At 48.2% G+C, this 25485-nt stretch overlaps 5 protein-coding genes across 5 annotated transcripts; 3 read left to right on the forward strand and 2 right to left on the reverse strand.

The window, feature by feature from the left end:
- The first annotated feature begins 63 nt into the window (after window positions 1-63).
- Window positions 64-4681, forward strand: LOC6612717 (condensin complex subunit 1). Its single transcript, XM_002037184.2, has 6 exons — window positions 64-273; window positions 351-822; window positions 882-1777; window positions 1838-1979; window positions 2035-2122; window positions 2179-4681. The coding sequence occupies exons 1-6, from the start codon at window positions 147-149 to the stop codon at window positions 4594-4596; spliced, it is 4143 nt and encodes a 1380-aa protein (XP_002037220.1). The 5' UTR covers window positions 64-146; the 3' UTR covers window positions 4597-4681.
- On the reverse strand, window positions 4680-6429 carry LOC6612718 (lysoplasmalogenase-like protein TMEM86A). The gene is made up of 4 exons (XM_002037185.2): window positions 6234-6429; window positions 5546-5715; window positions 5298-5488; window positions 4680-5235 (listed from the first exon to the last, which is right to left on the reverse strand). The coding sequence occupies exons 1-4, from the start codon at window positions 6252-6254 to the stop codon at window positions 4910-4912; spliced, it is 708 nt and encodes a 235-aa protein (XP_002037221.1). The 5' UTR covers window positions 6255-6429; the 3' UTR covers window positions 4680-4909.
- A 424-nt stretch (window positions 6430-6853) lies between these two features.
- LOC6612719 (head-specific guanylate cyclase) lies at window positions 6854-10175 on the forward strand. The gene is made up of 5 exons (XM_002037186.2): window positions 6854-7007; window positions 7779-8041; window positions 8100-8340; window positions 8401-9749; window positions 9812-10175. Exons 2-5 carry the CDS (start codon window positions 7806-7808, stop codon window positions 10014-10016), a joined length of 2031 nt encoding a protein of 676 aa, XP_002037222.2. The 5' UTR covers window positions 6854-7007; window positions 7779-7805; the 3' UTR covers window positions 10017-10175.
- LOC6612720 (general odorant-binding protein 99a) lies at window positions 10150-11191 on the reverse strand. Its single transcript, XM_002037187.2, has 2 exons — window positions 11083-11191; window positions 10150-10628 (listed from the first exon to the last, which is right to left on the reverse strand). The coding sequence occupies exons 1-2, from the start codon at window positions 11122-11124 to the stop codon at window positions 10215-10217; spliced, it is 456 nt and encodes a 151-aa protein (XP_002037223.1). The 5' UTR covers window positions 11125-11191; the 3' UTR covers window positions 10150-10214.
- Window positions 11192-16646: 5455 nt separating this feature from the next.
- Window positions 16647-20895, forward strand: LOC6612721 (doublesex- and mab-3-related transcription factor A2). The gene is made up of 4 exons (XM_002037188.2): window positions 16647-17001; window positions 17085-17186; window positions 17444-17858; window positions 19552-20895. The coding sequence occupies exons 1-4, from the start codon at window positions 16855-16857 to the stop codon at window positions 20403-20405; spliced, it is 1518 nt and encodes a 505-aa protein (XP_002037224.1). The 5' UTR covers window positions 16647-16854; the 3' UTR covers window positions 20406-20895.
- Window positions 20896-25485: the final 4590 nt, after the last annotated feature.

Raw genomic sequence — 25485 nt, forward strand, 5'->3', positions numbered from 1 at the left:
GACCATTTAATGTTCGCAGTCATCAGTAACCGATAGCCGATATCAAGCGATCGATTTGGCGGCGAATGTGTCCATCTCCATAAGCGACGCCACTCCATTCAGAAGATAGAATTTTTATTTCAAGGTAAATAGGACTAATACCCGCCATGGAGGAATCACACGACTTCCAGTTCGTCCTTCCCCTGAATGCATCTGACCTGATCAACTCCAGCGGGGATCAGTACTACGTGAAGGAGATTTTTGGCGCCCAGGAGATTCCCGCGAAACTACAAGGTAAGTTTCCGTTTTCGCGGTTGGTTTTTAAATTCAGTACAGTTTTCTGACGCGCAATCTTCACGTTTCCTTCTCAGAATGCAAGCGCAAAGTTCACCTGGGCGATCCATTTTATATATTCGAGCATTTCGACTTGTATTACTCGATCCTCGAGGCTCGTGGCTCAGATGGCGGCTCTGCACAGAATCTGATGAGGTCCTTTGACCTTCTCTACCTGACCGTGGAGAAACTGTTCCAGGACTTGCAGCCCCTGCTGACGGTCAGTGAGCCCATGTCCAACCAGCAGCGCAATAGCTACCTCAACCTGACCAAGATGACGCTGTTCCTTCAGGTGAGCACCGTCAAGAAGATCAACAACAGTGTCCAGCAGGCCATGCGGGATCAGCAGCTCAATGTTCAGAAGAAGCGTACCAAACCGTCGGAGGGATTGGATCAGTTTCCCAACTGGGAGGTCAAGCGCGGCAAGTTCCTGGTGCAGCTCTTCAACGTGCTGCAGTGTCCGCTGGAGAAGCTCTGGAGTCCGCCCGTAGCCGAGGAGGACTTTATAAAGTAAGAGCTGGCCTTCAGCATCTTATTTCACCAATCTGCAACGTATCCATCTTCCCCAGTTTGCTCTGCGACCCCTGCTATCGAACAATCGAAGTTCTGCCGCTTCGAGTGGACAACAAACACGTATTCGACACGATCTTCCAGATCTTGGGCACATCGATCAAGCGCTTCAACCAGGCCATGACCTTCCCGGTGCGCATCCTGCAGATCCTACGTGGCACCGAGCATGCATCCCATTCAGTAGCAGCCGGAATTTTGCTTCTGCACGAGGAGTACGGAATTTCCTCGGTCTTCTCCATTCTAATCAAGAGCATTGTGGATGCCCTACGGATGGACAGCTCTGACTCTTCGGTCTCCAAGCACTTCTCCAATTTCCTGGCCGAGTTCTCGAACATCGCACCTTCGCTGATCGTACCGCACCTGGAAAAGCTGGCGGAAGACCTACTGGATTGTCAGTCTCACACGCTGCGGAATTGTGTGCTCCAGATCATCGGCGACACCGTGGTTAGCGAACTGACCTCGGAGGATCTTAGCGAAGAACTGAAGGAAGTGCGCAACGAGTTCCTCGAGCACCTGATGGCCCACATCCTAGATATTTCTGCACACGTGCGTTCCAAGGTGCTCAGTATCTGGCATCACCTGAAAACCCAGCACGCCATTCCGCTTAACTTCCTGATCAGAGTGCTGGAGGAAGCCATCGGAAGGTTGGAAGACAAGAGCTCGCTAGTGCGGCGTGCCGCCATGCATCTGATAAAATCCGCCCTGGAAAGCAATCCCTACAGCAGCAAGCTTTCCATAGATGAACTCAGAGCCAAGCATGAACACGAGGTGCAGGCCATGGAGAAACTTAATGAGGTACTCGAGGAAGAGCGCAAGCAGGAGGAAAAGCTCAACGACGAGTTTAGCAGTTTGGCGCCCGAATTGCTGCCTTTCATAGAGGAGAACCTTACGGAGTGTGAGTTCATGCTGTTCCGCTAGCTCGGGTTATATATTAAAGTTTATTGTTATATTACAGTTCCCGATATGCAGTTCGACAAGGAGGAGAGCGACGAGACCTTGATGGAGCGGATCATTCCGCTGATGCGCGAAAAGAACTACAAGGATGTTATTGTTCTCGTGCGAAAGGTAGACTTTTTGGCGGGAAATCAGAATATGAGGTAAGTTCCTGATCAAAGATGGTTTCGTTTTACATTGAATATATTTACTTTCCAGTTCCTTGCTGAAGCACGAGGAGCACTGCGTGTATGTGCTGGCCTTGCTAAAGACATATCACCTGCTGGCTGCTGGATTTAAACAGAGCGTATGTTTCATCTTGTAAAAATATATATTTCCTTCTTACCAAATCTTTTATTTTAGAGCGAGGAAATGCTGCAGCAGATCAAAACGGTGCAGTTCCTAAAGGATAGCATTGACTTTGCCGTCTTGATGACTTCAGCCTTCCCCAAACTGCACGATATGCTCATGTCCAAGACAAACACGGATGTTTTCGAGGCGGTGGACTTGTTCACCACCGGGTACATGTTCGGAATTCACGGCACGGAGTCGGGAATGCAGAGAATGCTGCAGCTGGTCTGGTCCTCGGACAAGGAGAAGCGAGATGCAGTGTCGGATGCCTACAAGCGCGTTCTGTTCTCCACGGACCAAACGGGTCGCGCTCATGCCATCAAGGTGGTGCAGAACCTGTCAAAGTTTCTCTCGGAAATCGAGTATGGTCACTACACGGCCTTGGAGTCGCTGATGACCGAGTGGGTGTTGGGTGGCGACATCGATGCTGCTGTCATCCAAGTGCTCTTTGAGCGCTTTACGCTAAAACTGGAGGGCACTACATCCAACGAATCTCGCCTGTCGCTCCAGCTCCTGATAATGGCCTCACAATCGAAATCCAGTATTGTTTCGGCCAACACTGCCATCATCGAGGATATCGCCGTCGGAGAGCGGGTGCGTCGTGATCCACGGATATTTACATCCTGTCTGCAGCTGCTGGTCAACTCCATCGATGCAAACAACACTGCCAAGTATTATAAGCGTCAGAACAGCAATGCAGAGTTCGTGGCAAAGATCACGCGGCTCTTCCTCGACTTCTTTTTCCACAAAAGTCTGTCCGACTTCGACGCCCTGGCCATGAGTGTTTTTGAATACTTCTATAGGATGTGCCAGGCGCCGGATGTGATTGCGCAGCAACTGGTGTTGGCTCTACTCAAGCAATTCAATGAGAGCTGGCTGGTCAAGGAAGCGGCTGCAGTAGTTTCCTCTCCAGACAAAGCGGATACAGATACCGTTCCGGACTCGCAGCCCTTGGAGATTCCCCACTCGCAGACCCTTACTCCCACTCAGACTCAAGCTGATAGCCAATCACAGATGCAAGGCACCATGATTCCCGTGTATCTGGTCTCCCGCTTAGTCTTTTGTATCGGCTACATGACCATCAAGGAGATGATCTTTCTCGACATGGACATCTATAATAACATGAAGTATCGCGACGAGCTGACGGCTCTTGAAGAGCGTAATAACCGCAATCAGCAGGCGGGAAGTTCACATAATGCGGCCAGACTTACGCTTAATATGTCAGCGATGGAGGTGCGCAAAAGGCTGTCCGGAGTGGCGGCGGAACCGCAGCAGGAGCCAGACGATGATCTGGTGGGAGCGACTGCAGAGGACAACATCGCCGAGGAAATCCACGGCATTTGCGAGGACATGCTGCTTTACAACCCAGACGCCCTGCTGTCCAAGCTAGCGCCATTTATCATAGAGATTTGCAAGCGTCCTGGTGAGTTTAGGGATCCCACGTTGCAACAGGCCGCCACTTTGGCTCTGGCCCGGCTCATGACCGTGTCCTCCCGTTTTTGCGAGTCCAACATGAGCTTTTTGATGAACATCCTCAACCTAACAAAGAACATTCGAATCAAGTGCAACACAGTTGTGGGGCTGTCGGATCTCACTTTCCGTTTCCCAAACATCATCGAGCCGTGGACGGGGCACTTCTACGCTCAGCTGCACGAATCGAACACCGAGTTGAGGCTAACTGCCGTCAAAATGCTGTCTCACCTGATCCTTAACGAAATGATACGTGTCAAGGGTCAAATCGCCGACATGGCGCTTTGCATTGTGGACGGCAACGATGAGATTCGCAATATCACCAAGCAGTTCTTCAAGGAGATAGCCAACAAATCGAACATTCTGTACAACGTGCTGCCGGATATCATTTCCCGGTTGGGGGACATAAACCTCAACCTAGATGAGGACAAGTACCGCATTATCATGTCCTACATCCTGGGTCTCATCCAGAAGGATCGCCAGATTGAGACGCTGGTGGAGAAGCTGTGCCTGCGCTTCCCGGTGACGCGGGTGGAGCGTCAATGGCGCGACATCGCCTACTGCCTCGGCCTGCTCACCTACAACGAGCGAGCTGTGAAGAAGCTCATGGACAATATGCAGCATTACAGGGACAAGGTCCAGGTGGACGAGGTGTACCAGTCCTTCAAGCTCATCATTAGCAACACCAACAAGTTGGCCAAGCCGGAGCTCAAAGCTGTGGTCACCGAGTTCGAGAACCGACTGAACGAGTGCCTGCAAGTCAACCCGGATACCGCTGCCCAGGGTGATCAAGAAAGCACCCCGGAAGGCCAGGGCAACAGAACCAGAGCGGGGGCAAGGACAAAGAAGGGTGGTCGCAAGCCGGCGGTCAACAGGAACAATACTGCGCGAGGACGCGGCAGACGTGCTCGTCGGGATTCCACCTCAGAAGACAGCTTCAGTTCCAGCAGCAGCGACTAGTTCGTGCTCCGTCTTAAGTTACGATCTGAGCGGGTTTTTAATGATGTACAAAGATGGTTTTTAATAAAATAGTTAATCGAACCTATTATTAATATATTTATTACTTTGAAGTCAACAAACATCTAGTAAACTACTAAGATCCGTTTCCACATCCACCAGAAAAGGAACAAATATTTGGTTGCACTAAGCTACTGGGATGGGGAAACCAGCACACGTAAATGGCAATACTTTAGACGCTTTGGAAGTACTAAGTTTGGTGGTTGCGTTTGGTGTTGTCTCCGGGTCTCCAACAGATGAGCACTGGGCACTGGCTTCACTTAATTTTCTTGCGAAAGGAGCGTTGGAGGGCAGGACCGTCGTCCGCGGTGCTCAGCGCGATGGCGAACTGGGCGGCGTAGTAGGTGATCATGATCTGGAGGCGGGCGCAGGGCAGGGGCACGCCCACGAACATGGTGACCGCGATCAGGGCGTCGGAGATCACAAACAGAATGGCTCCGATGGCACAGAACACGGCGAGGAAGTTCCTGGAGTCCACGGCGCGGGCCAGCGATCTCCATAGCATTGTGGTGATCAGGAAACAGTAGATGGGCACTCCGATGATGAGAATCTCGTCCAGTTTCGTGTGCACGAAGTAAACAACTGGGGGTTTCAAATATTCCAAGTAATTTAAATGTTTATATTAACCAGTAAACACAACTTACAAAATGATACGGCCACGTACAAGACCAGTCCAATGAACCACTTTACGGGCTTCCAGCCAAAGGCGCTGATATAAAACACGTGCGCCACTCCAAAGGAGATCATTCCGAAGGGAAAGAGATTTATGTTGAGCAGAGCATCACCACCGCTCGAGAAAACCAGACCCAAAAGAATCCAAAGTGAGCGACGGTATCTGTTAAAGTTCATAGATAATAAGTAGTATATAGTAGTGAGATTCTATTAAACTTACTCCTTCTTGAGCGAGATTCCCTTAGCCACCACATAGAATACTAGGGCGAAAATGGGCAGGCATTTGAGCACGGTGGTCCATAGCTCTCCTTGAGGATCCCTCCTCACCAGCGAGAAGTACAGGACGAGGGTCACCAGAAATGGCACCAACTTGGGACCATGCGACTTGGCCTATAATCGATATGTAGTGCAGCATTTTAAATATATTGCTTAAAGTATTGACAATAATTATCTAAAGATTATTATCGCTTCACATGTTGCCTGGTCTTAAAATAGCTTAAGCGATTATAGCAAATCGATTAGGGAAATCGAACCGTTTCGGGGGCAGATTAGATTAGGGTTAGTTCTTGCGGTTGGCTCGTCGGAACCTCGTCACTAAGTATAAATGAGATTTATGGATATGTAAGTTGGCTTGGTGTTATTGGGGGGATGGCTCGGTTGGGGGCGGCACTTGAGAGGTTCTTCAAACTTTCGCTTTCGATGCAAGAGCTTTCGGAGTGCCCCCGTCCGGAGAACCGAGAGATGTGCAAGGTCAAGGACGAAGCTTTGTGTGCTGTGTCTTAATTCCACTTTCTGCGTTTAGATAGAGCATCCGCAATGCACACATGTACATATTCCACATAATTTCTATATTATCAGTGAAACTTAAGACCCTGAGATTCCTGAATTCCAGAACCTGCGCTACTTACGAACGGCCCGAAATCGTTCATTGCGGCCGTAATTAGTGCAAATTACAACTATTAGAGACGGTTAAAAAAATCCGAGCCAGCCAAGCTGCACTTTCACACGATGCGAGCGCGGAATGGAAAATAAACAAAACTATAGCCCCCCGAAAATGAAAACAATGGAAAAGAACACGTTGCGCACGGGCGGCCAACGTCAATAAACTGAGGCGTATCATATACATTTTCGATTCGCTGGACTGAAAAGTTTCCGATTGCTGGAGAGTGAAAAGTTTTCAGCCGGACATGTGGTGTGCAGCATATGCAGCATTCTGCAGATACTACCCCACAGGTACAGATACATTTGCGGGCCCAGGAGGGCAGATTGATTATTACTTACCTTTACTGTTTGGGGGAGAGCGGGAAACTCAGAGAGCGCTGCTCACGCAACAGGTTAATTGAGAATTGACCGTTGGGCAGAGCTTTTCGCCAGCATCAGAATGTATCCGTGAGATACACTCATGCGCACTCGCTCTCCGCTCTCTTTGTATCTTCAAAACAATGCAACAACCTCTGCACACTTTCACTTGCCAAAGCTTGCTCCGCAAAGCTTGGCTGGCTCCGGACTTTTTCGCCACCTTATTTTGGCCAAAAGTTCATTCCGTTTCGGATTGTGGCATTTTTCAGGCGTGCGAAAGAATTCCTCAGCGCTCCAAGAATTTCCACAGCAATCGTGGTCACCGCTTTAAAGTGAGCATAAAGCCAAGAGGCCAGCGAAAGAATTTTTATTTTCTAAGCCAAGTGAGTATGCCCAAAAGTATGCTATTGTTAGGCGTTCGAGTGTCCCAAGTGGAAAAACCTTGCGATTGAGCTGGAAAATTGTGTATCCGTGGGTGCTTCCTGCAGGCAAATACACACTTCTGCAGAAAGGAGGAGGTGGTGAAAATTAAAGCTGACCAGTGTGACACACATCGGGCAGCAGCAGCTGGCGGGGATTGGGGCAGGAGCGGCGCTCGTAAATTATGCAAAACGAAATTATGGTAATGCGACTGGCAAGAAAGCACGAGTGGGATCCTTGCCAAGAACGAAATAAAGAAGGACTGCCACACACTTGACCTCCAAGGAGCAAAGCCACTCGAGTCGGCCACACAAGACACTGCAGGGACACGGGCCTATGTGGGCCACCAGTGGGTTGTGCCACCCAACCACCCAGCCACCCACTCACACAAGTGCACGTTGAACTTGAGAAAAAAGCAGAGAAAAGCCCCAGGCGGAAAATGCACAATACACATCGATAAAATGACTGTATCTCCAGGGAAAACACACATCTCAATTAGAATTTCACTTGATTTGATTAAAAGCTCCTAATGGGGGTTTAAAAGTATTGAAAAGTGTCCTTTTCATCTCATATCACTAGTTCTGAAATTATGCAATAAAATGCACACAGGAAAGAAGACTTGAAAGCCGCTTACAAGGATACATGAATTACACTTTCACTGATTGATTTGCGTTCAATAATTGAATTGTTTATATGTATAAGCCACTAATTGCACCACTGAATCCCCGAAATAGATCGAACCCGAGCGGCGAGCACGCGACATGGCGTGTCCTTTCTTCAGGCGAGCAGACTCGCTGACACGCCAGCCCTCGGTCATCGCCGAGCCTGGTGGCCACTGGGCGCTCGAGGACGAGGAGCTCTCGGACGACGCCCTGACCCTCACCCATCTCCAGATGGCCATCCAGCTGCTGACGGCGCCGTCGAACGAGGACCTCAACACGGCGGTCACGTCTTTGGTGGCCAAGTACCGCCAGAACTGGCCCAATATCCATAAGCTGTAAGTAAACAGTATAAGAAATTATATACTATATATATACTATATCTGTATACCCTAGCAAACTGGATCCGCAAACCTTCAAGAGCTGCGCCAACTATGACTACTTGGCGGACATCCAGGAGCTGCTGCTGAAGATGGACGAGGCCAGTGCCAGCGAGATTCTGGTGCTGCTCGGCGAGGAGCTGATCACCTGCTGCTGCACAGGGATCATTGAAAGAGCCTTCCGCTGCCTGGGCACCGATCTGCAGGAATTCCTGGGCTCCCTCGATGGCGTTTACGATGTGCTGAAGCTGCAGGAGGTCAGACTTAAAGATAATGTTCCCACTTAAATGCTAAACTAAGTCCGCTTTGATAACCAGGAGGACGTCACCGATACCGGATTCGTGTGTGCCGGCGAGGGCGAGCTGATCTTCACCTCGGAGCGTCCGGTCATTGCCTGGTTGCTTCTGGGCTCCCTGAAGGCGCTCACCCGCATGCTCTACAAGGTGGACGTGAACATCAAGATCGAGCCCGTGGAGGGTGATGCCCGGCGGTATCGCTACCTCTTCTCGCTGGTCAAGGACAACTCGCAGACCATGCTGATGGGTCGTCCCACTTCCGTGAGCAAAACCATCCCGGAAACGGTGCAGCGGAGCAACTCGAGCAACGCCTCCGACCTGCAAATGAATTCGTCCAGCTTCTGCAAGATGTTTCCCTGGCACTTCATCATGAACGAGCAGCTGGAGCTGGTGCAGTTGGGCAGGGGATTCAGCAAGCTGTACAAGCCCTACATGGCGGACTTTGGTTGCCAGGCAACCACCTACTTTGATTTCAAGCGACCCAAGGGATTGACCATGAAATTCCGGGACATAGTGCGGCGCACCTACACGCCCTTCCTGATCGGCTTGAATAATCCGCCGGGCGCCGTGGATTTCCCGGCCATTGGACTGGAGATCAAGGGACAGATGGTGCACTGTCCCGAGTCCAATTCGCTGCTCTTCATTGGATCCCCCTTCCTGGACGGTCTAGATGGGCTGACCTGCAACGGACTCTTCATCTCGGACATACCGCTGCACGACGCCACCAGGGAGGTGATCCTGGTGGGAGAACAGGCCAGGGCGCAGGATGGACTGCGCCGGCGCATGGACAAGATCAAGAACAGCATTGAGGAGGCCAACTCGGCGGTGACCAAGGAGCGGAAGAAGAACGTCAGCCTGCTGCACCTCATCTTTCCCGCGGAGATCGCCGAGAAGCTTTGGCTGGGCTCCTCCATTGACGCCAAGACGTATCCCGATGTCACGATCCTGTTCAGCGACATCGTCGGCTTCACAAGCATCTGTTCGCGGGCCACTCCCTTCATGGTGATCAGCATGCTGGAGGGGCTGTACAAGGACTTCGACGAGTTCTGCGACTTCTTCGACGTGTACAAGGTGGAGACCATCGGGGATGCCTACTGCGTGGCCAGCGGACTCCACCGAGCCTCCATCTACGACGCCCACAAGGTGGCCTGGATGGCCCTCAAGATGATCGACGCCTGCTCGAAGCACATCACCCACGACGGCGAGCAAATCAAAATGAGGATCGGCCTGCACACGGGCACTGTCCTGGCGGGAGTGGTGGGCAGGAAGATGCCCAGGTACTGCCTCTTTGGGCACAGCGTCACCATCGCCAACAAGTTCGAGTCGGGCAGCGAGGCGCTGAAGATTAATGTCAGCCCAACCACCAAGGAGTAAGTGGTGTTCTCTTTTGTCCATCTCCACCTCTACATCATTCTGCTTTCCCTAATTTTAGTTGGCTGACCAAGCACGAGGGCTTTGAGTTCGAGCTGCAGCCGCGGGATCCGTCGTTCCTGCCCAAGGAATTCCCCAATCCCGGCGGCACCGAGACCTGCTACTTCCTGGAGAGCTTCCGCAACCCGGCTTTGGACAGCGAGCTGCCGCTGGTGGAGCACATCAATGTGGCCATGAAGACCATATCCGAGGGCGGCGATGCCTAGAGACGCCCCCGTAGATCCCCCGTAGCTCCAATACCCCCGTAGACCACCCACACACTCAGTATTCCTAGTTCGGTGCACTTGTATTGTGGTTTTGACTGTTGCCTGCTTAGCCTAGAATCAATAAAATATCCCATTCGAATGGTTGCATTCCTGCACAGAGATGAACACACTTTATTGGTTGAGACCGAACATCCGGACCTAGGCGGCCTTCTTCTTGGCCTCCTCCGCCTTGGCCTTCACGAAGGCCCTGACCTTGTCGCCGATCTTGCTGGCCATCATGCACTGGTGTCCGCGGAAGGCCCACACGTCCGTGGGACTCTTCTGCGCGTTGTCGTCCACACAGCTCTGGGCGATCTGGAGGGCCTCCTCCTCGGACAGGTCCATCTTGAACTGCTTGGCCAGGCGGTCGGCGTGGTAGCCCTGCTGGTCGCAGAAGATGCCCAGCTTGGTGGCCGAGCAGGTCAGGTACTGGCGCACGTCGGGCTCGTTGGGGAAGATCAGGTTCTTCAGCTGGGAGATCTGGTCGTTGCTCAGCGGATTCTCCTTGAGGCACTCCACGCGGATATTCCTGATCTCCTCGCCAGTCTTGGGCGTCCAGTCATCGGCATGGGCCTGATTGGAAAAACGTTTCACGTAGTTAGTACACAGTTTAAGCTATTTACTATCAACTAAGATAAATAAACTCTGATCTATTGGGCAATAAATTGTATTTTACTTCAAGAAATAAATAGTATGATTGATCGTTTTTTGCTTGACTGCAAATTGTTTTGTTAATTTATTTTGTAACCCTCTATATCAAGGTACACATTGAGTCAACCCCGATCGGAATTTTCCGACCTGCGTTAAATAAATGATAAATTATGCAAAACTGTGAGACTTTGTAGCAATGAAAATCAGCAATAAATGTCAGCACACTAAACTTTTGATTTTATCAGCACAATTCTAAGACATAAATTTTGAATTTCTTGCACTGATTGGTTTTGAGTTTGGGTATTTCATAAATCAATTTCCGCTTGGATCAGTTCGTTCACATTTGATTGATTTGAAACATATATACTATACACACCACAGCACAGAGGGCCAGAGATACGATCAGATACTTGAGCATATTGAGATATAGTTAGTCGTTAGTTAGTTATAGTTAGATCGCGGCGAAGTTGAGGTTCTGAACTGAGCCGCCGACGGCCAAGTGCCTGGCTTTATAGCTGCAGATCGCTATATATATATGTCTATATATTTCTATCGCTCTGTAGAACTGGGTGCTCTCCCCAGATTCTCTGTGTGTCAAGAGTTCAGCTGCTTATCGCTCCAGTCCAGTTCCTAACCACACTGTTTGATTGCATCCCCGCCAGCTGATAAGTCTGGGATGAGACCCAGACTTGGATTCCAATCGGACTTAACTTGTTTATTGAATAGATTTTCCGATAATCCAGCAGTGGGTTGAACTATGTGATTACTCCTGCCTTGGGTGGAGTCAATCCCCCGATTTTCCATACAAATGCCGAGCTGTATAGATAGTATAGCTTATATATATGTAGCTTTCACCCATTCAAACCGAGGAGCGATCCAAGTGGCCAACTGTCAATTCGACGGCCATTATGCAAGGCCATGCAATCGTGTTTAATTAAATCAAATAAAATTCACAGCTGGCCGTCGCATTCAAAACTAAATAGTGCCTCCGGCGAGGCAGAGATGTCATTACTCTGGGATTGGGATGAAGTCGAGCACTACATGGGCATATCACGGGTGGTAAGCAGTGAGCCGATGGGAACGGAACCACGCGCCCTTCCAACTAATAACAGTTGCCTCAAAGGGGCGTGCAACTCCACTATTATTACTATTCCAGGGCGAGGAGGCGAGTCCTCTCAACTGAGGGTTAGATAGCGGGGTTAAAAAATAGGAAACAGTGTTTATGCGAATAGCCCAAACAATGGTCATGATTACCATCTTCATAGGGCTCTCAATTTCTCTCCCCCGGCACCGGCACTCGATGTATTATATTAGAGGAATTATTCAGAACATATATACAGACAGTTGGGTGAAAATTATATTAACACCCTGAGAGCGTGTCAATGGCCAAAGTCAGGAACTGAGTGTCTTGGCCAGCTCGAATTACTCGGCTGAGAGTGGGAAATGGATTTGGGATGGGGATGGGGACTTAGATTGGAAAACTGCAGTTAACGATTGTATAATCGGCCTGTAGGAGGTGTCAAATGCTCGGCTGCCGGAATTCGCAATATTGTATAAATTGTGAGCTGCTTGAGCCATTTGTTGTTTGAAATTTGAGTTTCCGGCTGCGAGGAGAATGTGATATGGCGTTTTTTGTGACACTAATTTTGGATAATTTTCTACTTGGCGTGTGTCATATTAGAGGGTTTTGTTTGGCAGTTCTTGTTGAGAATAAAATGTATGCATACTAGCTTAAGTTATTTAACAAAACTCTTCTTGGCCTTAGTAGTCCTATTATCTTGGCCCCCGCTGTGTGCATCTGCATGTGACACAACACAATAATTCTAGCAACTTGCCAGCAGAGATTTCGCTTGACAAAATGGCAGGCCAGCAGTCGCAAACACAAAGTTTGCTTGAACTTTTAACAAAATTTCACGTTTCCATGGCTTTCCGGTCGACGTGTGTTCTGCTTCTTGCCAGCTTCTTCCGCAAGAGGAAGACTTCCGCCGCAAGAAAAGCAAAATGTAATTTCATGGCTCGCTGAACGAATCCGAATACATGAGAGTTCAAAGTTTCAGCTTTTCTGCTGCCCCTCCCCCGCTCTGCACTGCTTTCGCCGAGGAGAGCGAAGACGAACGCAGGATTCTGTCACAGGATGCTGGCAGGACTTGAAAGCGCAGGAAGTTATTTAATGAGATTTCCTTGTGCGTCAAAGATAAGTCGAAGGAGCGATTCCGAAGCCTGCAAGCTTGTAAAACAATATGCAAAGCAGGCGGGCTGCTGGGTGGGTGGTTGAGTGTGCTCTCTGTATCTGCGATTGTTATTCTCCGGCTGAAAGGGATAAGCGCAGGACGAAGGACGAAGGACCAAGAACGAGAACCGAGGGACGAACGACAATTGTTGCACACACTCGAAATTAAATTAACTTTTTTCGACCCTGTCCACTTTGGAGTGCCGCCGTCGCCTGCATTGTTCACAACCAACTGCCGCTGACAGTTCCAAGTTCCTTGTTCCCAGCTACCAGCTACCAGTTGCCAGTTCCTAGTTGCCAGCTTCCACTTGCAAGGGGAGGTTGAGTGGAGTTGGGTGCGACCTGGTGGGCAGAGCGCCGGGGAAACCTGACAGAACTAGAGACAATCGCATCCGCCGATTGCTCAAATATTGGACTGGGGTCGCGGCACCCGAAAGCAACCAAGAGGCGAATCACAATCCAACAACCAAAACCAAAACCGAAAAAACACAAAGCAAACAAATCGCAATCGAAACGCATGAATGGGGCAATGACGCAAGGAAATCTCATTAGCCGCATGTCTTCAAGTTTCAGTTTTAATTTTGTACAATATCTCGATGTGTTTGTTGGCTGTGCGGTGTTTCGGGTGAAAAGATCTTTCTCTGTATATATTTTCGGGGGTCTTGATCAAATAATTTTGCGGCCACTGCACGTTAAATATTTGTCAACATTTTAAGGCACTCTTCCATTGTTCCCCGCCGGAGATCCTCCCTTTTTCTGCTTTTTTACCCACTGAATCAGAAGCAGTCGAGTTGGCCACTTGAGATGTCCAGCCGTCGGAGTCATCAAAAGAGCACCGAGAGACGAGTAGCTGGGTTGGGAGTATGTGGTCAAGGCGAGACCCGGGTTAAGTAAAGTAGCAATGATCCCGCGGTGATTCCAACTTTCCTCGTCGATGGCCAACGGCTACTTATTACACCGCATGTCCACCTTTACTTCTACTGACACCTGGTAAATATCCTTTCAAGTATTTTGATAGCTATAAAAGTTACTGAGTTTCTGTTCTGAGTGTCTTAAGGATGCTTCTATTGTCTTTTTACTATTACGATAAGCACTGATGTTAGATTTATCCAGTTTTATTGAATAAAGAAATGTATTCCGCTTAATTGAATTCCTATTTGTTTATCCCTTTTCTTTAGGATTCCTTGTAGATTCCCTTCTGATTCTTTTGAGCTTGTGTGGCAGAGCATCTATAATTCGTCATATCTATTTGATTGATTTCCATTTCTTGCTACGATTTTTGTTGATTTCATTTCCATTGTGGTTGCCATGCTGCGCATGTTGCCTTGGCTCTTGATGATTACTGTGTGCCACTGTGTGCGCGCCTCATATTGTTTGTATTGGACCGCCACCCGTTCAGCCCCTCTTCCCCCTCCCTCACCACACTCCCTTTTCACTGCCCCGCCCCCATGGTACCGCCAACCCCTACCAGTGCCCCCACCCTACCGCTTCCGCCATCGGGAGCCGCTGAAGCGTGAAGAAAGCCAGCCAAGCCGACGACATAATGGACATGTTTCAGCTTTTGTTGGTGGCAATGCACTGAAAGAAATATGTGGTACAAGTAACTTAAGTTAAAGCAATTTATTGTTATTTAAATATAATATATTTATTTTCCTTAGGAGACACGTTTCATACTGTTTTCTTTCACATACCATCTCCACATGAATTATCTACTATTCAAGCAAGACTGTCTCAATCATAGTTTGAAGGATGCTTAGGAGTTTCCCAGCTTCTCTACACCTTATTTTAATATCCATAACTATTTTCTCTCTCTGCAGCAACAACAACTAAGTAAGTTGTCATCTCCAGCGCTGCTCAACTAATTTGCATATTTGGTCGCAGTAAAAACACTTTATAAGTGGCCACCCAGGGCAGCCGCCTGCGTGTGTGTGTGTGTGTGTGTGCAGTGAGTGTGTGTACATAGGCGCACTTTAAACAAAGTTAAAATGCGATAAATTGGCCCTGCGCAAAACACCAGTAGCTCCACGGTAACCAGCAGCAGCAGCAGCAGGAACTTCTGGCCATTTACTGTTGCCAACAACTGTGACCTGGCCAAAAAGACGAAGCCAGTGGAACTGGAACTGCCCCTTATTTCCCTGTGTGTGTGTGTAGAGGTCCTTAGGCCACTCACACACACAACCACATGCGCGCAATCACAGACACAGACAGACTGGAAACTTGTTTCTTTTGGCCAACTTGTACAACATTGTTGCCGCTTTATGTTCTTCTATTTCTGCAGCGTGTGCGTGAGTCCTAGGCTCCTCCTCTTTTCATGGGCGGAGTCTCCGCGCGAGAGAGCGAGCATCTCTCGGAGAAACGAAGAACGTGAGAGAGAAAGGCGCGCGCAGCTGCCTCTTTCGCACGCGAGGCTGTCTCGCTCGCTCAGTACGAGTGCTCAGTTTGTTTCAATTGCAATTATTTTGTAACATTCCAATAGGCCAGACCCAGCCCACTGGCCAAAAAAAAAGTAAAAATTACCTAACGAAAACTCTCATTCCAACGCAGCGGGATTGCGGCACATTATGTAAAGGACTCTTTATGTAAAATGGGTTTTCTTCTTTTAAATGGAAGTAGCAAATTGATATCACATTGTATATCCTTTTAAATGTTAGCTAACACAAACATATTAATGTATACAAACGCTTTTATTAGTTATTACTTTGTGTTAAATAGTACTCCTTATGTTATGTTTCTTGTTTAAAATATCATGAGAAAGCATTGTTTTATGCAGCTGTAAATAAGTAATTATTATGCCCCTCTTCGCCAATTTTATTCATGGAGATTTCAGCACTTGAGACATTTGAACAACGGCAGTTGGAAATGAAAAGCAAGTGGCGATGTGCCACAACCTAAGGTAGAAACTTTAGTTTTTCAAAAACAGGAGCCTGGGAATTTTAGATATCCCCCCCAAAACCCCTCGAAAAGCAACAACTGCGCTGCCAACTGTGTCAGTTGTGTGTGTTTGTGTGTGTGTGTTGGCCATGCCAACCAGCGGCGAGGTCGCAACAACAACGCTTTTGGTTGGCTATTCCATTAGCCCAAAAGCCGAAAGCCCCAAGCGCTCTCGCACACAGCAAGCCGTTGAGCAGTTGAGCAGCTGAAGAGCGGCATAAAAAATAATTGTGAAACAAAGGCAACAAAGAAAATGAAAGAAACCCCAAACAACCACCAGAGCAGCACCATCACCACCAACACCACCACCACCGAAGAACCATCACCACCAACACCACCACCACCAACACCAGCACCACCACTACCATGGCAAATCCCTTTGAGAACCAACCAGTGCGGAGTGCTCTCCCGCCACATTACTCATACGCCGCGTCGCCGCCTCGAGTGCACAATTTTGTATACAGTACCAAATTAGATTTGAAACTTTTTTCTTAATTGCCAGTCCTCCGCCGTCGCAGCTGGCGTTGCCGTTGGCGCAGGCAGCGACGGCGACGCAGGCAGCTGCGGCGCACAAAGGTGGTTGCAACACTCTCGGAATCGGGAATATATCCCCTATATCCAGTTGGCATGTACATGCCCACGAGCGTATCCGCGCACTTTCAACCCTCGTCAGCCGCTTTTGTATTGGTAAATGTTGCCGCTTGCCGCCATTGCTGAACGTCCGACGTCGAGCGTCGTGCGCTGCGGCCTTTTGGCCAAAAGTTGAATCAGTTGCAATCGAGGGCTCACTGCGTCATGTCGTCAGCGCGCGTGGATTGAATTCGAGAACTATGCGGAGATAAATAGTTAAACAATAAAAAACAGTCAAAATACAAGCTAACAACAAACAATTAAATACTGATCAAATAAGCTAAAGTGAAGTGTGTGCTCAGAATTTTTTGACCCAACCACTAAATCCACATCGAGGTTTCCGATCTTCACGTCGAAATGAGTCTGCCGTCGGGTGTGGACATGCAGAATCTAATGTCGCAGCATCCGGTCCTGGGAGCACTGCCACCTGCTTTCTTCCTGCGAGCCGCCTCGGAACGCTACCAAAGGACGCCCAAGTGCGCCCGCTGCAGGAACCACGGAGTGGTACGTCCTTCGGGCATAAACCGTCCGGCATCTGGAGATTTTCTTTACCCACTGGATCCCTTTCCATTTCGAATCTTTTGCAGGTCAGCGCCTTGAAGGGACACAAGCGCTACTGCCGCTGGCGGGATTGCGTCTGCGCCAAATGCACTCTAATCGCGGAACGCCAAAGGGTTATGGCTGCTCAGGTGGGTTTCTACTTTAATGCAGAAGGAATTACCTGGAAAAGATTGGGATAAATAGAATATAGTATGAAGAAGACTCACATAGTTCAGTTAAAGATAACTTCTTTGTGTTCAAAAGCTAATTATTTAAAAGTATTGAATGAAAACCAATTCAAATTATATAACTGATTACAGTTAAAAATCGTTTAATATTAATGCATCTCCCTGTTACACGCCACTGATCAAAGATCCGCTTTCCGCCAATCCCGTCCTTGTTACAGGTGGCCCTCCGACGCCAACAGGCCCAAGAAGAGAACGAGGCCCGCGAGCTGGGCCTGCTATACACCTCGGTTCCTGGCCAGCAGAATGGCAGCGACAGTGCCACGCCCACTCCGCACAGCCCCAACCACAGCGGCAGCGGCGGCTCGGGCAGCGGAGGATCGGGCCAGAACGGCGTCTTCCACGGCGGGATTCCCTCACCACCCAGCGACGGCTTCGAGGCCAGCTCCACTCCCAATCACCACCAGCAGTCGCAGCAGCAGCAGCAACAGGCGCACCACCAGCAGCACCTCAGCCACCCACACCAGCAGTCCCAGCGGTTCAATGGCAATGAATCCGACACGGATGGACGCACCCGTTCCGAGCACCTCAGCGTGGGCTTCTCGCCCACCAGAACCGAGCTGGATGAGAGTCCTGGTGAGTCAAGAAAGGAAAACGGAACACAGGTTACACCGAAAGAATATGGTGTGTGACTTGGGAAATGAAGTTACTTAAGATCACAGCACATATCTTCTAACTGAAATCTATTCTAAAACCAAGTAAACAGTTTAACGGAGAGATTTCCTTGATATCAAGGAAAAAAAGGCATTTCCTGCATTAGCATTACTTCCCATTTACACTGACTTATTTTGCGCAGTGCAGCCGCTTAAGAAGCCATTCACGCCTGGCCTTCTCGAGAAGAGGTCTTAAGAATCTTTGGGGGAGGACAGGTTAAAAGCGCGTTAAGAAAAATTTGTTTTCGATTGTTCAGAAATCAGCGGTGCATAAAGTGCCACACTCGCGGTTGCATGTGCATTTGGCTGCGTGTGTGCAAGTGGCGAAGTGGTGCTAGTGAGCGGGGCATAGGTGTTGTTTTGACAAAGACTTAGCCAGCCAAGCTGCAGTCCTGCACTTTGCCAAGCGACGCGTGAAAAGGTCCTGGGGTGGCAGCCAAAGCCAGGACATCAAGGAGCGCAAATTGCAACAATCGAGTTAAAGTCCTCGTTAGGAGGAAAGTACTTGATTTAGCAGCAGCATTTCAGGGAGGTTTTTAAAGACAAATAACGTGTAATTTCCAACGAAAATGTTCCATTAAATAATATAATATCGGATGGCAAACTTCGAAATGCTGGTCGTATCAAAACACTTGTGTGCTAGAATTGTAATCTTTTCCCCGCATAAAATCCCCCTCAATAGCTGAACAATAAAAGTTATTGTAACATTATCCAACATTATTTGTTATTATCCGAACTAAGCCAATCAATTCCAACGAGATCATCTCAGAGTGCCCTGCCATCCCAACTCAAGCCACTGGCCCATTAAACGCCAAACAGTTGCAAGTCTGTCGAGAATTTCAAAGGACCTTCGACCCCGCCTGCTTATTAGGACTATCTGCTGTGCAGATGGGGGATATTACCCATAAGGTAACCCCATGCCGAGGGTCCTGGCAGGGCAGAAACGTGAGATACTCCCCCTGAGTCAGCTCACTTGTCTCTATTTGTTTGCCCCTTCGGAGGACGTTGTTTTTTCCAGCTCGAGAAAGAAAAACACAGCAGGATTCTCACGCGAATCAATGGGGAAAACCTGTCTATTTAAGTACCGGACTCTTTATTTGCCAAGAAATCCAAGACGATTTCACGCTTGAATTTTTATTTTCGACTAAAGAGTGCGGCATTCGAGTTGGGTATTGGTATCCACGCACCCTCGACTTAATTAAATTTTCACTGCGGCTTCGTCAACTGCAAAATCAAACAGACTTAAACAAAAATATCATATAGCTTGTTTCATTTGTGGAAAAAAACAGCAGGTTGTCCCTCGTTGGCATGTCAACAGCGCATCCTGAACTGCCTGCTCCTTCCACCGCCTTTGTTTGCGATGCCCCTGATTAAATTCCTTCCCATCTCTACACTTGATACTTTTATTTGCTCTAAGCTGCCAAGTGGAAACTGTGCGGTTTTCCACTGGCTACCTGAAACGCTCGAAATCGATACCTGAGATTTTGGGAAAAACAATTGCTCAATAGGAAGTACATACTCTCGTAGGAGAAAAAGACTATAACAAGATACTACTCTTAATTCATATCAACTGGAGTCTAATCTGTATATACCCTCATTGTATTCATTTCTTGCAGTATCCAAGCGCGGAGCAGCCCTGTCCAACGAGACCGACCAGGACACGGGCTCCGAGTCCGGATCGCCGAGTAGTCCCCGGCCCAAGGTCGCCGGACTGTTCAATCTGACCGCCAGCTTGTCGCCCGCCCGCACTGGACCGCCCAGCTCGCCGGAATCGGATCTGGACGTGGATTCGGCGCCGGATGAGGCCACGCCGGAGAACCTCAGTCTCAAGAAGGAGGACAGCCAGTCGCCGCCCAACACACCCGCCGAGAATCTCCATCTGCTGCGTTCCTTCAGCAGCAGTCACGCCCAGGGCTTCCTGCCATATCACCACACGCAGTTCCTGGCCGCCGCCGGCCTGCCCGCCCACCACCACCCAGCGGCGCACTCGCCGCACCACCAGCAGCAGCAACAGCAGCAGCAGCAGAACCACCTGCCACAGCACCACCAGCAACAGCAGCAGCAGCAGAGATCGCCCATCGACGTCCTGATGAGGGTGTTCCCCAACCGACGGCGCAGCGATGTGGAGCAGCTGATGCAGCGGTTCCGTGGCGACGTGCTCCAGGCCATGGAGTGCATGCTGGCTGGCGAGGATTTGGGACAGACTCCGCCGCAGGTGCCGCCATCGCCGCCCTTTCCCATGAAGTCCGCCTTCTCCCCGCTGGTGCCGCCCTCGGTTTTCGGCTCCCCCACCCATCGCTACCATCCCTTCATGCAGGCGCACGCCAAGCGATTCCTGACTGCTCCCTACGCCGGAACGGGCTACCTTCCGGGAGTGCTCAGTGCGGCGGATATCGAGCAATCCGAGTCCAATGGAGCGGGCGGCATAGGGATGGATCGCACCAGCAATGCTGGCGACTCCCAGGATTGAGGCAGCGAGGTGGAGGCCAGCGGCGCGTCCGTCTTCAGGCCTTTCGAGTAAGGTACCCATCCATGCTACACTGCGGAAAACGCCAATTGCAGAAACAAACCTTCTTGATTTTTGAACAACTGTTTCTCGCAGTGCACGTCCCGCGACTAAGTGTAAATTACATTTGCCCTCGACTCTTAGCACAAGTATTGTAACATAAAAACCGCATAAGTAAATAATACGTTTAAGGAATTAAAAGTTAAGAAAAACCATACACTCGATCCCAGTTATAAGAAGTATTTGTTTAGCTGAAATTAACATTATGACGATGATGAGATTATTGTGTAAGCGATTGTTGATTGCAACCAACTAATTGAGATATCCGTGTGTACCATATGAATAAGAGCATATATATAATTATATTAAACATCATATTATGTCTTAGATAAAGTACATTTCAAACACTGTGTTAAAGTATTTAATAAATCTACAAATAATTCAATAAAATTATGATGCAATTAACTCGATGTTTTGTTTTTCGGGCAATATTGGTGGATTTTTTAGCTACATGCATAGATAGATAGATTAGATACATCTTTAATCTGCGAATGAACTGTTGAATATGCTGAATAGCCGCCCAATTATAGTGTAATTATTTTGGTGAATGTATAATGCATTCCAATTAAATCGTTTGGGCCTACGCTAAATGCCTGGCTAATCAGATCAATAAATAAGGATATTTAATACAAAATTTCCATTGTTCGGAAATCCCTCAGTCCTGGGCATAGCTGGGCAAATATACAATTTTCACAGCACGTAATGTATATTCGTGAGAAGGCGACCGGATAACAATGGGCCGCCCACAAACACCCCAAAGAAATTGAAATACAAATAGGAAACTACTGCGATTATAGAGGCCACCCACGATTCGAAATTCAAAATTCCCAACTGGTCAACACAATGGACGGTAGCCAAATAATAATGCGAAGCGTTAATCCGTATCATCATTATCTATTTGCCACTATTTTGAGGGCAGTGCCACACGACCCCGGAAAATCGCCGGGCAAAACTATTCGGCAGGGAATAGTGTGTGCGGAAAAGTGTGAAATCCTTTTACACACAAGCGGTTTGAGCTGTTTTTGTTTTCCCCACTCGGACACACGTCGCACGATAAACAAAATTATAATAAAACTAATACCCACACACATGACCAGCACATTGCCAGAGGTTCTACAATGGCCCAAGGACTCGCAGGACTCACACCCTCACATGGGGCACAATAATATCGGTTACACACATGCCGAGTGCAAATTACAAAACTATTTTCCAACATGCGACTGAATGGATAACAAAATTAAATTATTGGATATCAATTTGTCCATTGTGCGCCCTGCGAACTCGAAAAGTCAACAGCAACAAGGATGTTGGCCAGGATGTGTGGCCAACTATATCGCCATCCCCCTCCATGTGTGTGCCCAGTCCATTGTTCGCCCGGTACTCTGTGCACCATTGTCAGGGGCCAACAATGCCGGTGGGTTAGGATAGCGCAGCCACAGGATCCTCAGCTCGAGTGGACAATGGCCGGCACAAAGCCAGAAGGACTAAAGGGACGAACGGGGCGCAGGACTCTCTGGCCAGCCCGGCCAGTCAGTCAGCAGCTCGTTGGAGGACGAGCTGTCGATAATATCTTAGAGTAGCAGCGGCCCATGTAGTTATGGACGAACAATGGAGCTGGAGGAGGGCCTGGAATAGGGATGCTACTTTAGCTCTCGCCGGAGAAACTGGTTCCTCATGGAAGCTAGGGTTAATCAGGAATAATGATTTGATATATCTTTGATTGAGAAGAGATTCACATCTGTAATATATCTCTATCGGGTTTTAAAAGGTCTTGCTCATAGATAGTTTATATATGGAAAACCATTAGAGGCTGCATCCATTCATCCCATCTTCGCCTGAAAATCCGACAGCACTGAGCCCGGAAACAGAAGCAAAAACAGCAGCAGCAGGAGCAGGACCTCTCGCATCCACAGGAGCAGGAGCAGGCAACATGCATATGCTCCTTGAGTGGCGGCACAAAATGCATACAATGTCAGGCATGGAAATTCTTGATAATAGACAATGAATTAATAGCAGGCGATTACCGGGGGGGGTGACAGTCAGCCAAACCGAGCCAACAAACAATCCTAGTCAGAAAATAGACTGGAAAATGGAAGATCGAACCGCAGATAGAGCCCAGCGGCATTGGGAACAAAGTACAAAAAAATGGCAGGAGTTGTGCTGAAAAGGGGTTTCTGTTTCTGCTGGCAGATGGCACATGCCTCTCCAGAAGTGCCGTCGTCAATTAAAAACCAAGGAAGCGCCCAAGAAGTGGCCCACCCCAAGGCCACCAAGCGATTCCAGCCGAAAAGGGTTACTTAACAGCTTAGGATTAGGCGGGCATATGTTTTTCCTGGCTAATTCTAGGGTGGTCTCTTCGAGGTTTCTACTCGCCGGGGGCTTTAGTTTCACTGATTTGTTGTTATTTGCTCTCCACATCTCGGATGTGGCAGGCCGAAGATCACAAGATGCAGCGGCTCATTGGGCAATGTAACCCAACCTGCGGCTTGTCAACCGGCGGGTCAAAGGCCAGGCAGCCACAACTAATATGGAAGCCCCCAAAAAACGAGGATGCCTTGTTTTTCCAACAGACAGCGCGGGGAAAACGTCGACGGATGAGTGAGGAAAAACTGGAAAAGAAAACAAATGCCATTTCAAGTAGCAAACGTGTAAAGTAGGTGGCCCAGACTGAAAATGACAGTGGAACCAGATAGATATTAGGCAAATTAAAAAGTAAATAGTAGTAAAAGAGTTAGTTGACTTGCAAAGTATCTCAGGCTCTGAAGGATTGTATCTTATTCAATAGGTATCTAAATATTAAATATAGAATCATACAATAAACTTATATATCTGTAGGCCCAATACAAATCTGCCCCAACCACTGTGGCTTAATTTTTTTTTATTTTTTGGGCACTGGGGGCTAATAAGCAGAGGCTAATAAGCAGAGAGTCCATCAGAAATAGTGAAACCTGCGCCGTTTGTTGGGCAACTGCCAAAACGATGAGAAATCAATTTTTCGGATCGCCTGGGTTTGTTTTGCTTTTGATTTCGGTTGTTGGTAGTGTGTGCCGCCCAAGCAGCCAACAGATGATACGACCATTGAGTTCCATGTGCCCATCTGTGAGTTTGGATTGAATACAGTAGCTGGGATGCCTGCCTAATGGCTCACCCCGCCGACCTGTTCTTTGATGCACTCACTCCGCGTTGTGTTTACACAAAACTCATAATTTACATATTGCCGTGTGTTTTTGTGCTGTGATGATTCCCTACATTTGGCCAGTTCGATGCTTTTATCCCCGCCGACGACTGGGCTCTTTATGGAAATATGTGTCGCTGCTGGCAATGGCAACTGTACCTTAGGATGTTCACAATACTCCCTAAAATCCAACCAGGGAAAAGTGCTAAATGGATTTTAAATAGCGTGGGATGAATTGTGCGGGGTTGTTGCACTCCATTGTTTGCCTTTGCATATCCACGATCCTCGTCAAACGTTTTGATTTTGCTCTTTCAACTGCGTAAATGTCACGTGTAGTCTGCGGCTGACATCGACGTGTGATTCTGTGGCCCAATGCTGCAGTGGCTCAGTGGTTGGGTGGTTGGGTGGTGCAGTGGTTGCGATGGGGTTAGCCGAGTTGAGAGTGCGATAAATATCTAAATGCCGTGATTTGCCTCATCAAGGGGCGTTGATGTTTATCCAACAGTGTGTTTGTTTGTTTAATTGACATCGGATCGGGTTGTGAGTGTGTCGAGTCCTTTGTGCAGGACACGTGGAATGCTGTGGTCTGCTCAGGAGCGATCTGACTTCATCCCGCGAGTAATTGGCACGCGCGAATCAAGCTAGATGATTTAGATTAATTGATTGTTTGAAGTTTAAATGGGGATCAGATTGTTTGTGATGATGACTAAAAATCAAAGATAGCTGGCTATACATGTACTATAAGCCAGCCAATTGAAACTGAATCTTGGCCAACAATGACGCCCTACCCCTCGAACACCTCGAAAGTAAACTGCAATACAAATGCCACGGAAAATGCCCGACACTAAAAAGCAATTCTCTCCACTATATCCCTGCACTTGAGCCACAAAAGCCGGTTAAAAAACAAACCGAGCACAATATGCAAAATAAATGCTCAAATAATAAAGTGCAAAAGGCGAGGAGCAATCGGAGTACGGAGCACGAAAAAGGCAACGTAACTCAAGAGCTACTCCAAAAGCGAGCGCAGGAACAAAGGATCCGCCCAAAAGCGAAAAGGACGAAACAATACACACAGCTGACACACACGCACACACTATTAAAATAATATTTAAATACAGCGCCGGCGTGTCAGCCAGTGAAAATAGTCAAAGGAAAAGCCAAAAGTTTCACAAATGCGAGAGTGGATAAAAAGAGCGACGATGCACAGGAAAATACAGGATGTCTATGGAAATCGATTCAATATTTTATTGTTAAAATCACATAAAAGCTAAAGAGTTCAGAGATAAGTGAGATTCCTTTTTAAATGTTTCAAAAACCATGATTAAATTAGTAAGTTTGCTTTGCAGGAATTACTAATAATATTATTAGATATTAGTACTATTAGTATATCCTATTATTTATATTTATTTCAGTGCTTATATTTGTATCCTATATATTGTTTGCTCTGTGACGGGAATGGACACCGGATGGGGTCATCATCACTGGCGGCGACAAACGGCCAGCGGACTAAATAAAAAATAATAATGGAAGTTATACATTTTATTTCGCAGGCGAGTGGCGGCAGGACGGCGAGAGGGAGGGGCGGGGAGGGAGGCCAAGGACTCGACGAGTCCTGGACGGGCTGGCAGCCAACCCCTTTGGAATGTTGACAAGCAGCGGGAGCAACACAAAAATAAAAATAATCAAATAAAACTGAAAAGGACTCGCTTTTGTGCGCTTTGTTGCTCGAGTAGTTTTCTGTGCTCAGTGCTCTGTTTTCCGCTTCTCTGTGTGCGTGAGCTCAAAGGAAATAAATGTATTGTATTTGGA

The sequence above is a fragment of the Drosophila sechellia genome, chromosome 3R (assembly GCF_004382195.2).
Source record: "Drosophila sechellia strain sech25 chromosome 3R, ASM438219v1, whole genome shotgun sequence".
Lineage (NCBI taxonomy): Eukaryota > Metazoa > Arthropoda > Insecta > Diptera > Drosophilidae > Drosophila > Drosophila sechellia.

Coding starts and splice junctions, on each gene's coding strand:
- LOC6612717 (XM_002037184.2), top strand. CDS start 147: ATGGAGGAATCACACGACTTCCAGTTCGTCCTTCCCCTGAATGCATCT. Junction 1,778..1,837: donor AGAGGAGAACCTTACGGAGT/GTGAGTTCATGC, acceptor GTTATATTACAG/TTCCCGATATGCAGTTCGAC. Junction 1,980..2,034: donor GCGGGAAATCAGAATATGAG/GTAAGTTCCTGA, acceptor TTTACTTTCCAG/TTCCTTGCTGAAGCACGAGG.
- LOC6612718 (XM_002037185.2), bottom strand. CDS start 6,254: ATGAACGATTTCGGGCCGTTC. Junction 5,489..5,545: donor GGAATCTCGCTCAAGAAGGA/GTAAGTTTAATA, acceptor GAACTTTAACAG/ATACCGTCGCTCACTTTGGA. Junction 5,236..5,297: donor GTACGTGGCCGTATCATTTT/GTAAGTTGTGTT, acceptor TGAAACCCCCAG/TTGTTTACTTCGTGCACACG.
- LOC6612719 (XM_002037186.2), top strand. CDS start 7,806: ATGGCGTGTCCTTTCTTCAGGCGAGCAGACTCGCTGACACGCCAGCCC. Junction 8,042..8,099: donor TGGCCCAATATCCATAAGCT/GTAAGTAAACAG, acceptor TGTATACCCTAG/CAAACTGGATCCGCAAACCT. Junction 8,341..8,400: donor ATGTGCTGAAGCTGCAGGAG/GTCAGACTTAAA, acceptor TTTGATAACCAG/GAGGACGTCACCGATACCGG.
- LOC6612720 (XM_002037187.2), bottom strand. CDS start 11,124: ATGCTCAAGTATCTGATCGTATCTCTGGCCCTCTGTGCTGTG. Junction 10,629..11,082: donor CTCTGGCCCTCTGTGCTGTG/GTGTGTATAGTA, acceptor TTTTCCAATCAG/GCCCATGCCGATGACTGGAC.
- LOC6612721 (XM_002037188.2), top strand. CDS start 16,855: ATGAGTCTGCCGTCGGGTGTGGACATGCAGAATCTAATGTCGCAGCAT. Junction 17,002..17,084: donor GCTGCAGGAACCACGGAGTG/GTACGTCCTTCG, acceptor AATCTTTTGCAG/GTCAGCGCCTTGAAGGGACA. Junction 17,859..19,551: donor CGAGCTGGATGAGAGTCCTG/GTGAGTCAAGAA, acceptor CATTTCTTGCAG/TATCCAAGCGCGGAGCAGCC.